Source organism: Dioszegia hungarica (genome assembly GCF_025882075.1).
Source record: "Dioszegia hungarica strain PDD-24b-2 chromosome Unknown MKK02contig_25, whole genome shotgun sequence".
In the NCBI taxonomy this organism is placed as follows: Eukaryota; Fungi; Basidiomycota; class Tremellomycetes; order Tremellales; family Bulleribasidiaceae; genus Dioszegia; species Dioszegia hungarica.
The window spans coordinates 1854553-1870399 of record NW_026515779.1 but is presented as its reverse complement, the minus strand read 5'-3'; the positions used below and the strand labels follow the sequence as shown (position 1 = coordinate 1870399).

Sequence of the window (15847 nt, the reverse complement as noted above, 5' to 3'; positions counted from 1 at the left end):
CTAGCACAACCATGAGATGAGATTAGTAAGAGTGTCTCTTCAGCTTAGCTGCGCGCATACCAGCTATCGCATGAACGAGGAGAACATCAGTCTAGGTCCCCCTCCTTCATCCTCACGTCCATGTCCGTCCAGCTCAGTCCCGCCGACGCTTAGCTCTTCTCCAGCCGCCTGCACGCCATCATCTCCCTGCGCCTCCAGAATCGTCCCCTCTTCTTCAGTCGTGTATGAGCTGATAGGCGGCGGACGCCTACTGCACATTAGCTCAATATCGCAGCTCCAGCACTACTCTCGGCCGCCAAGAACAGAAGATGAAGCTCACGCGGGTACCAGCTCCCCCTCCTTCCCCTCCATCTCCCACCCCATCGCTCGTAGATGCGACGCCACGCTCTGCGACAGTATCTCCCTCGCGTTTTCTCTGATAAACCTATTCGGCCAGGATGAGGTGGCTTGGGAGAAGGGTAGGGAGGCGAGGGTGTGCTGGATTGCTCGGACGTCTTTGGGGCCGAGGGGTATCTGGAGAGTCAGTCCTAGTCAGAGTATCTGGATTGACTGCATATGCCAGCGGCTCGCATGCCAAAGTCACTCCATTCTCCTCGAGGCTTTGTCGCATCATCACTCCTTTACCGCCGCCATCCTCTCTCAGCATCGGTTGCTCCCGCACGTACTTCAGACCCTAGCATCCAACTTCGCCACGCAGCGCCCCTATGTCGAGCCCTTGCTCCGATAGTCCCTCACCCCCTCCTCAGCTAGCTTGCGTCCCCAGGTCCCTACTTTTCCGCTGAATCATCGCTTCAGAGTTGACCAGCCTCAAGCGGTCCAGTCGACTCCCCATCCCCCTCCAGCATCCCGCTGAGCCGCCTCACTCCCACATCACAAATGTCCACCTTCATCCCTTCGGCCAATGCCCTCTTGTCCCCCTGACCGCCCCAGACTTGTCCTCCGCATTGAAGCCATACACAAGGCAAGATCAAAGCTCACCATATTCGGCACAGACCAGATGAATGTAAACCCCCGCTGAGTAGGCTGGACCATCACCGTATCCGCCACGAGCAAAAGACCGGATACGGGCGTGCGCTTGGTCGGGTGATCGGTAGGTGCGGGTTCTTGCAGGCGATCCCAGTGGAGAACGGATGAACCGGGAAAGTGTCTGATATGTCAGCTTCGGCACTCAGCGGATGATCATTGCGTTGATCTTTCGCACATCCTTGCGCGCCCCTGTCGCTGAACCTCATATCTGACCATTGCCGTCTGGTTCGACTGACAGTATATGAGCTACTCACCCTCCGCATTGTATCAACCTCAGGCCCTTCCCGATCTCCCTCTCTCCAGTCCACCACACCACCTTATCGCCCTCTCCAATCTCGTCCAAGCGGACATACCACGCCTTGTCCGCTTCGTTCAAGTACAGTGGTACGCCGAGGAGGCGAGACCAAGTGAGCGAGGTGGAGAAGAACTGGTCGTCAGCTGAATATCACTTGCTATGAGCAGTACAAGGTGGAGACAGCTCATCAGGGTCCCATCGCCAGCAGCTGATCCATACCCGCTAGATCCCTCCTCGAGCAAATGCTGACTTACATGGGGATGCGAGATGGCTATACCACGCAGAGGGGTCCTGAGCTCCTTGGAGAGGTAATGAATCAGTGCGGTGGAGATGTAGGCGGAGCAGTCCCATATGTATGAGCCCTCGGCGGTCTCGAGGAGGATAGCTGGTTGGTCAGCATGTGACCGTCACCCGCTTCAATTCCCCTTTATCCGCTCCACTGAATATCTTTTATCTTATTGCAGCATCGCCGCCCGCATCCCCCGTCGCGATCATAGCACACTCACGAGTCTGGTTGATCGCAAAGCCCGCCTCGGTCCCAATGAACTTGACCCTATGATCATCCGTATCCTCTAGTATCGTATTCCGTCTTGACGAGCTGAGCTGCGTGAGGCTCGTCCATGTCTGGCCCGTGGGCGGTACAGCTTGTCTAGGATCCTCGCATATCATACCTGGAAGACATCAGCATTGAAGTCCTCAAAATGAAAAGCAAAGCGAGGGTGATGTGCTTACAGGTATCTCTTGCCGAGCCATATTGCGTCCCGCACGCCGTACAGATCGGGAGGTTCCCCTCTTTGCTGAGAATCTCGAGAGTCCGTGACGAGACTGATGCTGTGTCTGGTAGCGAGTGAGCTGTGTGTGCCATGATCAGTGAAGTAGATGGGAATTGTAGTGAGAAGGTGATATGGTCAGAGATAAGATAGCGATGGGAGCTCGGTTCTCGGACGTGGACGCGTGGACGTCCGTGCGTCAGCCAAGATGAGATCAGCGAGGCATGAAGAGGTGGAGCCAGGAGATCAGAGGAGCTCATGGAAGAGCTAGGTGGTGACCTTGAGGGGACGCTCATAGTCCAGAAAGCTACCGTGCCCGCACTGCAGGAGGCTGCGATCGACCAAGCGAGAGCGAGTTGGGTGGCAAAAGACAAAGCCAGCAGGTCCAGCGCTCCCGATCGCGCTGTCGCCAATCCTGATCTCCCTCATGCATGGAGCCTCGGGGGCATCACATCTGTAGCTCTCCTGTCTGCCCCGCTGTGCCCCTCCTCTGTTCTCCACTGGGGCATTGTCGAGCGCTGAGTGGGGGACGCGTTGATATGGGGAGTACGTACGAATGGCAAAGTCAAAGTCAAAATTTCCCTGAACCAGTGAGCGGGCCGAGCGAGATCCTCTTTTCACCTCGCTTACCGCTCTTTTCCTTCTCTTCCTTCTGTCATCCATTCCTTCAGAGGCTCTTGCTTGCTCTATAGACGGGCTTGCTAGCAGTACTGTGTATAGACCTGCTCGACCCGTCGCTCTGTGTATCGCCTGCTCGACCACTTCTGTAGCATACCGTCAATCCCGTCGATCGTCACCGTCTCGGCAACCATCACGCGCCCAGTGTCTCACGTACTCCCTCTCTCGCGAGACCGCCATTCAGCGTCAGCGACAGCTTCTTTTCGCCCATCGGTTGGAACATCTGTGTATAGTGGAGGTCATCCATACACGTCGACGGCGCTTCTCTCATAATTTGGTACTGGATACATCATTGATCAGCGAATTGTGAGTACAAAGGTCCAGAGCTCTGTTTATCCTTTGCGGGGCCGTCTCCCTGGTTCAGCCCCACCTCCCTTGCCGCAACCCTGCCTTTGTCTCACCTCTCTGGCGCTTTGTCACGATGAGACCCTCACGAACTTCAGCTCACACGACTGCAGCTGTTCACGCGAAACAACCCCGCCCGTCGGTCTCGCCTCAGCAACCAGCTCGCGAAGCTGAGCAAACGATTTACCCCACTCCTCCGACCACCCCGGATCTCATCGACTCGGCGGTCGTCCTAGACGCCTCTCCCGTCTCGCCGGTAACGCTCACGACCCCCGCTGGATCTTCTTATTCAGCTACGACCGCCCCTCTTCCTATCCATTTTCAGCTGGATACCCCGCACACACACCCTCACGCGTCCGGACTTCGTCTCACACCTGATTTCAGCATCCTCGGCGCGCTAGGCGGCACTCGCATCTTGGACCTGAACAAGCAGAGTCTCTGGGACAGGATGCCTCACCCTGTTATTGCGGCCTCGGTGGTTGCGGACAGGTCGAACGGTCAGAAAGGAGAGGAGGAACATGTGGAGCGTATGCTGGGTGGGAAAGCGGAAAAGAAGAAGATGTCGACGTGAGCTACTTCTGCGTCCCAGTGTGGACTGCGCTGATCATCAGACAAGAACATATCCGGTCCATCTTTGTCCAGCCTCCCACGCCGGAGCGGGAAACACCTCCATCACCTACCCCGATCGTCCTCCCTCCCATCCCATCCGTCCCAGAAACATCCCGCTCTTCTACCCCATCCACCGCCCAAGCCAGTCTCATCCCCCTTCACGTCCTCCCCGAGGTACGATCACCTCCTCGTCGCTCCCTCGCCATGGCGGCCGACTCTCTCCAGCTCAATCTCCGTCGCGGACGTCGTCCACGTCTTTTCGGCTTTACCGAAATCCCAGACTCGGGAAGCAGCGCCAGCTCCGCAGCCAGCAGCGTCAACAATTCGCGGAGTAATAGTCCAGAGCGCAAGGGCGCAAGTCCGCTGGGTCTGACGTTGGACGGAGACGGAACGGGGTCAATAGGAGCAAGCATATCAATACCAAGTGGACCAGGTCCAGGATCGGTCCTACCGCGTCGCGGACCTGTACGCGCCCAGTCCGAAACAAACCTTCCTACTATCGCCAGCACCATGTCGTCCATACCCCGATCTCGAACCTCTAGCGCGGATGACCACATCATGCTCACGCCTCGTCGGGCGCGGGATAACGGTCTCAAGCTCGACTTTACCGGTATCACACCCCTCACCTCCCCTATCGACCCCGCATCGACCTACATCCCCTCTCCATACTCGGCCAAGCTCATCCGGAAAAAGTCGGGCGAGCTCGTCAAGCCAGCACTCAAGTATGGCGGTCCCCTCACTGCGAGCGGGACGCCTATGGTTGAGCGCTCCCCTCCTGTCTTTGGCGAGAGCTCGAGCCCGCCGTCCTACCCAAATCGTCTCGGCTCGCGGTCACTGCCCGGTACACCCAATTTCCCCAAGGCGGTCCATTTCGACTCGCAGCTCGAGCGGGTCAAGCTGTTCAACAAGGACCACAAACCTCAGGTCGTCAGCCGGGACGGGTCACCCACTCAGTATACCACGTCGGAGGGAGAAGAGTTCCCCTTCCCATCTACAGACGACGAGGCGGCTACTCGGTCAGCCGCCGAAGAGCGCAAAGTCTTATCCATCAAACTACCCAATTTCCCGTCCTCCCCAAACACCTTCGCCGACCTCCAACTCGAATCCCTCTACCTGGACGAATCGGATCGCAAAACCCTCCGAGGCGTTATCGTCGTCAAGAACTTTGCGTTCAACAAGTGGGTTGCCGTCCGATTCACTCTGGACTGGTGGCAGACCACGTCGGAGGTTTCGGCGTCGCACAAGGAGACGATCCGGGAAGGGGCGTACGATCGTTTCTCCTTTGCGATCAAGCTGGGGGATGTGATGGCCAAGATTGAGGAGAAGACGCTGTTCATGTGCGTGAGGTACAACAGCGAGGGGCGGGAAATCTGGGACAGCAACAATGGGGAGAACTACCAAGTCAACTTTGAGCGGAAGGCGGCTGCGCCGGTGGCGGTGGACAAGGCGTCTTTGCTGTCGCCCGGCTTGGCGAGGGGAGGTGGGAAGCGGATGATGAACCAGTGGGGCGGAGTGGGGAAGGCTGGGAAGGATGATGATCGAATGGCGAGTCTGCGGGAGAAGCTATCGCGTCTCACGGCGGAAGACGACGAGATGAACGCGGTCCCTCAACTCTCGCCCAACCGGTCATCGTACCTCTCGGCCGGGAAACGGGGCGTCAACTTTGGCGGATCTCCAAACTCGTCCCCTCGGAAAGGGTTTGCGGCGCTGGCGGATCTGGACCCGGCGCAGGGTATCCCCAGTCAGGCTCTTGCGGCGAGGTACGACTTTGGGTCGGCGTTCAAGGGGGCTCGGGAAGGACGGTCAGCTTCGCCCGACTCGCGGAATGCCGAGTTGCCCAATGTCCGCACGGGGCTGTTGGCATTCGAGCCCAAGGGTGATACGCCAACTCGGCCAGAACGGCCGGGTATGGACTATTACTCGCCTCGGTATAGTCCAAGTGGTCTGCCCGAGTCGAGCTTCTCGGCCGACTTTTTCGCTCCTCCTAAAATCGGCTATACGGACTCGCCCACCCCAATATCCAACCCATCTACCTCTTCCTCCCGTATAGAATCGCCCCTTCCCGTCCCCGCGTCCGCTACCTCGTCGGCTATCGGTATCCTCCCCACCCCGCTCGAAGTACCCGACGTGACAGTTCAAGGTCCCTCCCCTCCCCCACCCGACAGCCCTATCGCGACCATCTCCCACGCGTCCGGCTCGACCACCAAATCACCTACCCGACCGACCTTCGGCCGAAGCTCCACCTCTCCCGCACTCATCACTACTTCGCTTCCCCATCGTCCCTCTTCCGTTCGTCCACCTTCGAGCCCGCTCGCCCGCTCGCCCGCCCTCCCCCCTTCGTCACCTACCGCTCTCCCTACTTCCCGCTTGGCAATGTCGGGCTCGCGCTCCCCCTCCCCGCCCATATTGGGCATGAGCACCTCGTCGGTCGCGTCGACAGACACGAGCGATAGTCCTCGGAGTTTGGACACGCAGGCGAGTCCGTTGACGGGGCAAGATATGAGTTTGAGTGGGTTCATGGCGAGTCGGGAGAGGGGGAGTGGGGATAGTATGGCGAGCTATAGCAGCTTTATTGAGCAGTGAGTCGCGTTCTTTTATCGCTCGACGAGGTCCTCAGGGGGGTAAGAGGACGGCCAGGGGTGCTTTGCGGCCCGGGCGTTAGGGAGGAAGGACAGAAGAGGACAAGCAATACATCAAGACCTCGCGCTGACGTTCAGGTTCTGCTGGGGCGGCGGCTCATCCACAACTCCCACACCTACATCCTCAAACGAGATTTCTCCTCCCCGCCGCACGCACTCCAGCTCATCATTGGACGAGTACTTTGCGCATTCATCATCGACGGCGAGTATGGCGGGAGGATCGGGGCTGGCTACGCCCCGAGCACCCAGCGGGCGGCAAGGGCCAGAGTATGGCGCGTATGGTGAGAGTGGGATGCGGGGGTATGTCGCTGCGCAGGTCAAGTGATCAAGTGAGGGAGTGGGGTGCTGGTTTTGGCCCGGAGGCTTGATATCTGTAGCTGCCTTGTCATGGATCTTTTCGGTTGTATCTTTTGCCTCATCATATTCGTTCTTCATACACAGTCAACTAGTCAGTCATCATATTACATGTCATACTTGCATACCATGATCAGACTGACTTGTTACTGTTAGACTGACCATCTTTAGACTGACCATCTACTATGACTAGAATTCCTCTATTTGGACGAGCACGATGGATGTGACCAAGCGGCCGCTGATGTATGCAGTGTACAATGTCGCCCAAGGACAACCACCTCCTGCAGGATGACAGGATGTTTGCGGTACAGGCAGTGCATCCGCTCGTACCTGAGCGCAGCACGCGCCCCCGTTCGGACTAGAGCAAGCGCGGTCCGAATTGGGCCTCTAGAGATGACGTGCGACAAGGTCACAACATAGTATGATATGCACGGTACAGCTAAACCCAAGGCGCCCACTTAGTGGGCGATAGTGATACCGATGATTATCCCCTAGCGAGTCGAGGAGGTCTACCGCATCGATCTGGCTCTGGAGTTTCTTCTCAATCCATGGCAGGGCGCCACGCGAGTGCGTCTCGGCCCTCACGGGGGAGACATCCAACTATGTGTACAATGAGCAGAAGGGATACCTCCTGACTCTGTTGCATCCTTTCTCTCTGTGCCTGACCGACTCCCTGTCCCTGAACTCTGAAACGATTTGAGATCTATAGTAGCCTCTGCTGCCCCTATCAGAGGACCATCGCGCCGGCACGAGGGCAGAATTTGACCCTCGACGTTCCCTATTGACTACCCGCAAAGCAGCCGGCTCATCAAAAAGATATGCAGCTTGCGCGTTTAGCACTACTCGGCGCCACTTGTGTCCTCCTTGCTCACTCCGCTCCGGCGGACAAGCATACAGTCCGCCTCATGTTTGGTCCAGGTGTCAGATGTTTGATCCGAGCAGGCGAGGAAACTACGTTCGGGCCCGCAATGACCATTCTTGATGCATGGGAGGACTGGCCAGGGTACACCGTGTACCCTATATTTCGTCATCTGCCCAATGAGGAGGTCATGTATGCTGTGAGTCCAGTGCCGAACTGATCGGCATGGCTGGACCGCGTATTCTCCACCACCTCCCTTGACGCGCCATATGCTGATCTGCTTCAGTGCAATATCACGCGCAAAGACAACAAGCCGCTACAGGATGACCGGATGTTTGTGTTTCAAGCAGTACACCCGCTCGTACCGATGCACGAGAACGGCCCTTTGCAAATGATCTGCAAGGAGGGCGGAGGGGGGCCGTGAGTAATATCAGAGCGTGTTATGAGTATAGTACCCATGTAAGCATCAGGCGACGAGGCGAGGCGGCTCCATCTTTCGTCGTCGGCTTATAAGTCGTGCGCCAAGTGTGAGATCTCGAGCATTAGAGGCGATGTCATAGATGACAGTGTCAGTACGATGCTAGGTACAGATCCAGCTGGCCGCTGGACTGCCACTGGCGAAATATGGTAGACGCATGAGATGGGGCGACGCCGAGCAGGCACTGACCTTGAGGACCGATGCCGAAGTTCACGAGCAACTACGCTGCCCGAGCGATCAGTACTCGCTCGTGTCAGCATTAACGAGAGCTATCAGTATTGAGCGCCAGTATCGAGAACGGGAATCTAATCTGTTCCATCGAGCTCGGCGCTGGAAAACATCTACATGAGTGGTTGAACTATGTCGTATACCGGTGCGTGCGGGGCGAGACAGCGGGGATATGGCTGGAGGTGGGTCGGACAAAGTGGAATGGGGGAGCTAATGAAGTGCGAGGAGGAAGGGGACGGAAAGGCAAGAGAGGGCAAACGGGTAAGTTGGGCACGCGGGGAGGGTGTCAATTGGGGAGATGCAGGAAGAGACGATGCTGAGGCAGTAGCCAGCACGACCACCCCGCCGCTTCTCTCGTGACCTTGTGCCTTCTCCCTGACCGCATATCTAGCCGAATGGCCAGAAACGGAGGTGGAGAGGAGGCACAGAGGGGGCCACGAGAAGTGCGCAGGGAGGGCGTGCTGGTGTGCCTTGAGCTGGAGGAGGGGAGGAAGGGGGGAAAGATGGGATCAGACGAGTTGGGTGGAAGATGGAGCTGGAGTGTGGTGTATGGATGCATGAAAAGGGGAGTTGACAGGAGCGACTGGAATAGACAGGAGGAAGCGGGAGAAGGGGTAGAAGGCAAGTAGGAGCAAGATGATAAGGAAGATCCCGCCCAGCACGACCACCCCGCCGCTTCTCTCGTGGCCTTGTGCCTTCTCCCTGACCGCATATCTAGCCAAATGGCCAGGAACGGAGGTGGAGAGGAGACACAGAGGAGGCCACGAGAAGTGCGCAGGGAGGGCGTGCTGGTGTGCCTCAAGGGGGATGGGGGGAATGGGGGAAAGGTGGGATCAGACGAGGTGGGACGAAGATGGGCCTGGATTGGGAGTGGAAGCGAAGAGAATGGACAGAAAGAGGATGTTGATAGGAGCGACTGGAAGTGACGGGAAGAAGCGGGAGAAGGGGCAGAAGGCAAGTAGAAGCAAGATGATAAGGATAATCCCGCCCAGCACGACCACCCCGCCGCTTCTCTCGTGACCGTGTGCCTCCCCGATCTCGTCTCTTGACCGAGTGGCCGCGAAATGGAGAGAGAAAGGAGGCTCAGAGGGGGCCACGAGAGGCGCGCAGGGAGAGCCGAGCTGGGCATGCGGGCTGTGAGCTGATGATGGTGAGTGTGGTTGGCGTGGAAGATGATGTCGGATGGGGACAAGGAGTGAAGAGTAGGAAGAGTAGGGGGTGAATCGTGGTCAGAAGAAGTGAGTATATACCGGATGAAAGGAAAGGCGAAAGGGGAATGAAAGGACAAAAGGGAGACAGAAGTGCAGTTGAAGATGTGAGATGCTGAATCGGGATCCATTCCCCATCCCCTCTCGTTCCCTGCATCCACCACCGCCTACTTCTTCTTCCCCTTGCCCTTCTGCACCAACTCGAACCCATCCTCATCAACCACCTTCTCCACCTTCTCTTTTTCCTTCTCTTTCGGCCGCTCATCCACCTCCATCCCTTCATCCTCATCCTCATCGCTCCACTCCCCCTCATCATCGTCACTATCATCACTGAACGCCTCCCCATCCTCGCCTACATCCGGCCCACTCCCTTTTGTCGCCTTGACCTTCACCCCTTGCCCCTTGACATTCTCCAGCGCCGCGACTGTCGCCTCCGCCTCGCCGCGAGGCTTCTGGACGATGGTGTCCCAAACTTTGAGCAAGTCGCGTGAGACAAGGTCAATCGATCCGTCTTCGAGGTTGGCGTCGAATTCGTCCGAGAGCATTTGGGAGAGGAGGTCGGCGAGGTCGTCAAAGTCGAGTGGGGATTCGGATTTGGGGTCGACGATGAGGGTGGAGGGGGAGGATGGGCTGGGGATCAGCTTGGGGTCAAGGGTGGTTAAACTTCAAGACGGGGGGATGGGACAGAAGGGGTAGTGCAGAAGGTGGAAGAGAAAGGAGAGGGATGGGTTGGAATGAGAAGATTGGGGAAGACCCCAGCCCCAGTCTGGTACTACTCGATATACCCTTCCTCCTCTCCCCGCCCAATCTCCTCTGCTCCATACCCTTTCTTCCTACTCTCCTCCAACTTCCTCTGCTCTCATTCATTCCCTCGCTCTGCCTGACGCAACTCACTCTTTCACCCACTGTGCCCCTCCCTCAAACTCATCGATAACCGTACTCGCCATCCACGTCTTCTTCTCTTTTGACTCGACACCTCCCCATTCCTCCTTGACCGCGATCGTCAATGCCGGCCATATGTCCAGTATAGCCAATACTGCTCTGGCAAAGAGGAGTATTTGGGGTGAGGGTGCCGCGGCAACGCCGGCAGCGGGAGTGGATGCGGATGCGGAAGCTGAGGCAGACATCTAAGAGTAAGCTGTGTGACAAGAAGCAGAGAGATAAGAGAAGCTTACAGTGAGGAGAGGATGCGGAAGTAAAGAAGCTAGAGCAGTTGAGGTGTGTGTGAGGCACACAGAAGACGCCTCGGCCTCGAGGTCGAGAGGGAGCTAGCTAGACGAGCGCTAGACGGGCTATGTCGGCTTGTTCAGAGCCGATTTTTGTTCCGCCGGAATGGTATAAGCTGAGGCTGAGCTTCTGGAGTAGCCAGGTGTGTAGCGAAGCTGTAGACTGTTTGCTTGTGGCTGTATGGTGGTAGGGGCTAGAGCTCTAGAGTTCGAGAAGCGGTATACTGGGTATACTATAGGAGAGAATTTCAACCAGCCAAGCCAAGCTACAGCTGAAGCCAAAGCGGCGACCGCCGAAAGTGGCACCTCCAGCGAGCCACTCTCCTCCACACCCATCTCACTCTCTCTGTGCATGTGCCTTAGCTCCATAGTCTTCACCGCGCCTACAGCACAGCGCAAATAGCTCAGTCCAGCTTAGCTCAACAGCTATGCGCCTCCCAATCCCAACCCTCGCGTTGATCGCGTCAATACTGAGCGTCGTGACAGCCAAGAGCAGTACGGGGGATCGCGTCCTCGTGGTATTGGAATCTGGCATAGAGAAGGGGGATTACTCCAAGTTCTGGAAGTCATTAGAGGGTGGGTCAATCACTATGAAGAGAGAGCAGGGGGTCCGACGGATATGTGGATGGAGTGAGAGAAGAACATGACTGATACTATAGCTCGAGGGTATAGTCTCACGTTCAAATCGCCAAAAGATGATACTGCCGAATTGATCAAGTATGGAGAGAGGAAATATGATCATTTGATTATGTATGCCCCAGGGCAGAAGAGTAAGTCGCGGGTGTACAGAGGGGCTGTCCGAGGGGTGAGGCTGGGGTCCGAGGAGACTGGGGATTGGCGGTAGAGGGTACAGGAGGTATGGGGTTCGAGGAGACTGAGGATTGGCGGTAGAGCAATGTCCGAGTCTATGTGGAAGGGCCTTGAGGGGCATCTCCTCCTTATTCTCTCCAATCATCATCCCATATCACATCTCACTTTGACCCCTGTCACTCCGATCAGTGCTCAACTATATCTCCCGCTCTCCCCTGAGCCTAGCTGACGCCCCAGCCTTCTCCCCCGCCCTCTCCCCCCAATCCATCCTGCACGCCCAGCTCGACGGCCTCAACACCCTCTACCTCCTCTCTCCCTCCCTCTCTCCCCTTAACCGGGACACATTCCGGGAATACGACCTGGAATTTACCGATTCTTCTGCCGGAAACACCCTCATCTCCCCCTTCTCCTCCCTCGCCTCTGACCCTTCCTCGCCACTCATCTTCCCCGCCCACTCCCCACTCCTCTCTTCCTCACCCGCCAACCCGGTCCTGTCGCCCAGTACACTCTCCGGAGGACCGATCGTCTTTCCCGAGGCGATCAGCCACTTTGCGGGCGAGACGCCCTATGGTTTCCCGATCCTCGGGGCGCCGAGAGGGAGCTATGTCGGAGGGTCAGGTGGAAATTCGAACTCGACTGCAGGGGAAGGGAGAAAGGGCGGGGAGGTGGTACTAGCGGGGAAAATGGCAGGGGTGGTCAGTGCGTTCCAGACGAGAGATAATGTGCGGATTGGGTTTGTGGGGAGTGGGAAGGCGTTGAGCGATAAGGTCTGGGAGGCAAGTGTGGAGGATCAGGAGGGGGTCACGTGAGTTGTTCTCCCATTCCGGACGTCGAGTGAGAGATGTGGGTAATGGGGGCTGGGAAAATAGGGTGGGCTACCCGTTGGGCGGGGTCGTGGGGGATGAAACGGGTAGGGAGACTGGGGTTGAGATACCGGGGCTGTAGAGAGGCCTGAACCTCTTCCTATCCTTCGTCCAATCTCATCCTTGGCCATACTCTCCAGCCCTACTACCCATGAAAGCTACTCTGACTCTACCCACTTTCACATTCCTCTGTCCTCATCCCTTGTCGTCCCTATTCCTATCAGTCCAAGCTGACCCGTAGTCACCGTACTGCCAACGCCGCCTTTGCGCAAGACCTGACCTCCTGGGTATTCCAAGAAACCGGCGTGTTGCGCGTGGAATGCGCGACGCACTGGAGCAAGACGGGCGGGGAGGTGGAGAAGGCAGAGTATAGGAAGAATGAGGAGGTGGTGAGTCTTTGCTGTTGTCTTTCGCTGTGTTTTCCGGGACAGCTGGAGGCTACAGGGATGGGCGGGGGTGCAGGAGAGGTGCATGTCCGGCAATATCGCCGGATGGAAGGAGGGGAGAGCTGGGGTTGGGGTCGGGGTTGAGGCTGGTCCAAGCACAAGAAATGAGAGTCGGGAGGACAAATATCCGGCAGACTCAGAGGCGGGGGAAGAAGGATCATCAGCTTGGGCCTGGCGAGAACCACTTTCTTTTCTCTCTTCATCCTCGCGATTGATCTGATTTGATCCTCTCTTGTCCTCGCTCCAAACCTCCCTCGTACCCTTCCACTACCTCCTGCATCTGCATCTGCATCTGCATCTGCATCTGTCCTTCCACTCTCGCCCATATCCCATACAGCGCACAACTGACCCGCATAGGCCTACTCAGTCTCCATCACCCAATACTCGCCTTCCTCAGGCACCTACATCCCCCTCGTCACCCCGCCCTCTGACCTCCAGCTCGAATTTACAATGCTCGACCCGTTTGTCCGCACCCCGCTCATCCTCAACTCTACCGCCAGCTCTGCGCAGGGGTCGACGACGTACTCGGCCAGCTTTAGGGCGCCGGATAGGCATGGGGTGTTCAAGTTTGTGGTGGAGTATTGGAGGCCTGGGTAAGTTTTCTCTCTTCCGGGTTTGAATGGGGATTGTTCGGATGGGATGAGGAGATGGGATGGGCTCGAGGGGAGTCTGCGGGAATATGATTTTGAGGGTATAGACTCAAAGCGGAACGAAGGGGTGGAGCAGGAACTAGGTTGGCGGCAGGGGTCAAAGACGACACGACACATACGGGCTTGGCTTCAGCGGGATAATTCAGCTCCTCCTTGACTGTATTCAACCTACACTGGAGTCACTTCATTTACCACCCTCAACGTCCCAATTTTTGCCTCTACAGCTCTACCCCCACGGCATCTTTTTCACTGCATCCCCTCCTCCCCTGTCCCCCATTCCCACCTCCGCCCCAGCTCTCGTCACCGACCCCTGATTCCTTATGCTGAGCTGAGCTGACACCTCAGATACACCTACCTCCGCTCATCCACCACCACCGCCGTCGTCCCTTTACGGCACGACGAGCACAAGCGGTTCATCACGGGCGCATACCCGTTCTATGGGGCGACGGTCAGTGTGTCGGTTGCTTTTGTCCTGTTTTGTGGGATGTGGTTGGGGATGGGTGAGGAGAGGGGGAGGAAGAAGGCAGAGTGAAGGGGAGGGGATTTGCGGGGGCGGGAAAGAAAAATAGAAGTAGGAAAGCCGGTATGGGAGACAGGGCAAAGGGAGACGTGGTAACGTGGAGAAAAGCACGATCAGAGATCAGGTGCATAGATGCTACTGGCTTTCGGAGCGCAGATGGCCCGGTGTGCCATGCACACACCTCTACTGCTGATAAGCCACTGATGTCAGTCGATCTCGGGCACACGACTGATGCCCCAGCCAGTGATCGTGCGTCATGGTCGGACAGGCGTTAACGCTTGATACGATTGCTAAGGTCTGCCATTGACAAGGCCAGTAGAGGTCAAGGTCGACACATCCCCCACGCGCTCGCTCTCATCTTCGCGAGGGGAGTAGATATTGACGACAGGCACTGACGCGCAATTAGCGCACGTCAGGTTGGCCCTTGGCGCACGCCTCGGATGGCTTTCAAGCTCATACGATGCATTCGGAAACGGGTAGTATGCGCAGGGAGATGTACAGCAGATCACTTTGATTGGCACAAAACATCGGCTTTGTGGTTATTCTGACCACCCTCTCAGGCGCGAGCGGCCTCATCATCATCATCACCGCCGCATGAAGTGTCAGCCTCCATGGCCTCAGTCGCATTGCGGGAACCCCCTTGTTCGCTTGCATCGAGCTGTCGGGGCCTCGTTCGCTCGTAGTCCCGATCGTATGGCCCGTGCCGATGCTGCCGGGATCGGTGCTGTCGAGATCCGAGCCCGCCACGCCGGCGAGAGTCATCAGACCGGTCCGAGTGAGGCATGGTCGGCTCACGGACGCTCTCTGTGCGATCGACGCGCTCGGAATGTTTCTTGACCCTGTTCTCGCCTGTCCTGTTTGGGACCGTCTTCCACTCTGGAATATGTTCACCCGTGGAGATGGTACAGACCTCGACCGACGTCAAGGGCGCCTCGGGATCATGTCCCAAGAGGAACAACACCATAGAACAGATGGCGCCATATTTGGTGGCGAGAGCAATGCGGGATCTGCTCGCGTTGCTGATGTCTTCGCGGCGGGACAGGGGATCCGCGGTGCCCTCAATCAGCGCGATGATATGCTGCGACCCATCGTCCAACGTGTATCGCATCAGCTCGGTCAGTTGGGTAAACCCTTCGGTGGGAGCATCAACAGTGGGATTCCCCTGTGCAGACATGTCGCACTAGGGGGGATGGGGTACACGTGGGAGTGAGAGTGTATCTGTCGAAAGCTAAGTGTACGCGTGATAGGAGACTGGTGGAAGTGGTGAAAGAGTTTGGATTGTATATAGAGGCAACAGGGAATTGCGACGCCTGACGGGGCATTTGTATCTCTCGCTCACGCGTACGGTCTCTCGATCAAGGGCAGTACAGACACCTCGAGCGCTCAATTCTATGATGTCTACCCCTGATGGCATGCTCTGACGTGCAGGGACGTAAATTACAGACCCCTCGCCTATCCTTTGCACTCGCGCTACACGAGATCATATACGCAAGCCCCTGTTTGTGAGGACAGAGGATCGCTGCTCGGCACACCAAGGGCTGAAACGCGTTTATATAGCTATGCGCGCGGAGCAAGGGGACAAAGGATCATCGGGAACGCACGCGATGGGGGCGTTTGGGGGTCTCAGAGGAAAAACAGAATCCCCACCTCAAAGGCACAGGTCGTTGTCATTTTGCCACTCGGCCCGCTTGACTCGTGGAACGATCTTGAATACTGCCAGTCCTGGGCCCACATTGATGGGTCGTTACATATATTCAAGCGCCTCGGAGCTGCGTCCCGCGGAGTACATGTGCTTGTCCCTGATGCCTGGCTGAGAGAGCTGGACAACGTTCATATCAGAGGA

At 57.1% G+C, this 15847-nt stretch overlaps 5 protein-coding genes across 5 annotated transcripts; 2 read left to right on the top strand and 3 right to left on the bottom strand.

Annotated features, from left to right (window-relative positions):
- Window positions 1-315: 315 nt before the first annotated feature.
- On the bottom strand, window positions 316-2186 carry MKK02DRAFT_19982 (uncharacterized protein; the record flags this gene model as incomplete). The annotated part of the gene is made up of 6 exons (XM_053086180.1): window positions 316-513; window positions 979-1147; window positions 1281-1453; window positions 1576-1706; window positions 1828-1992; window positions 2054-2186. 6 exons carry the CDS (start codon window positions 2184-2186, stop codon window positions 316-318), a joined length of 969 nt encoding a protein of 322 aa, XP_052942681.1.
- Window positions 2187-3825: 1639 nt separating this feature from the next.
- On the top strand, window positions 3826-6687 carry MKK02DRAFT_20037 (putative phosphatase regulatory subunit-domain-containing protein; the record flags this gene model as incomplete). Its single annotated transcript, XM_053086185.1, has 6 exons — window positions 3826-4199; window positions 4266-4482; window positions 4585-5662; window positions 5774-6146; window positions 6258-6302; window positions 6441-6687. Coding segments are annotated over 6 exons (2334 nt in total), but the record flags the coding sequence as incomplete, so codon positions are not given.
- A 2969-nt stretch (window positions 6688-9656) lies between these two features.
- MKK02DRAFT_20362 (putative 20S pre-rRNA processing of protein) lies at window positions 9657-10616 on the bottom strand (the record flags this gene model as incomplete). Its single annotated transcript, XM_053086247.1, has 2 exons — window positions 9657-10130; window positions 10392-10616. The coding sequence occupies 2 exons, from the start codon at window positions 10614-10616 to the stop codon at window positions 9657-9659; spliced, it is 699 nt and encodes a 232-aa protein (XP_052942679.1).
- A 527-nt stretch (window positions 10617-11143) lies between these two features.
- MKK02DRAFT_20145 (putative dolichyl-diphosphooligosaccharide--protein glycosyltransferase 48 kDa subunit precursor) lies at window positions 11144-14016 on the top strand (the record flags this gene model as incomplete). The annotated part of the gene is made up of 6 exons (XM_053086205.1): window positions 11144-11291; window positions 11375-11485; window positions 11763-12330; window positions 12630-12777; window positions 13192-13427; window positions 13830-14016. 6 exons carry the CDS (start codon window positions 11144-11146, stop codon window positions 14014-14016), a joined length of 1398 nt encoding a protein of 465 aa, XP_052942678.1.
- Window positions 14017-14560: 544 nt separating this feature from the next.
- MKK02DRAFT_30622 (uncharacterized protein) lies at window positions 14561-15178 on the bottom strand (the record flags this gene model as incomplete). The annotated part of the gene is made up of 1 exon (XM_053088094.1): window positions 14561-15178. The coding sequence occupies one exon, from the start codon at window positions 15176-15178 to the stop codon at window positions 14561-14563; it is 618 nt and encodes a 205-aa protein (XP_052942677.1).
- Window positions 15179-15847: the final 669 nt, after the last annotated feature.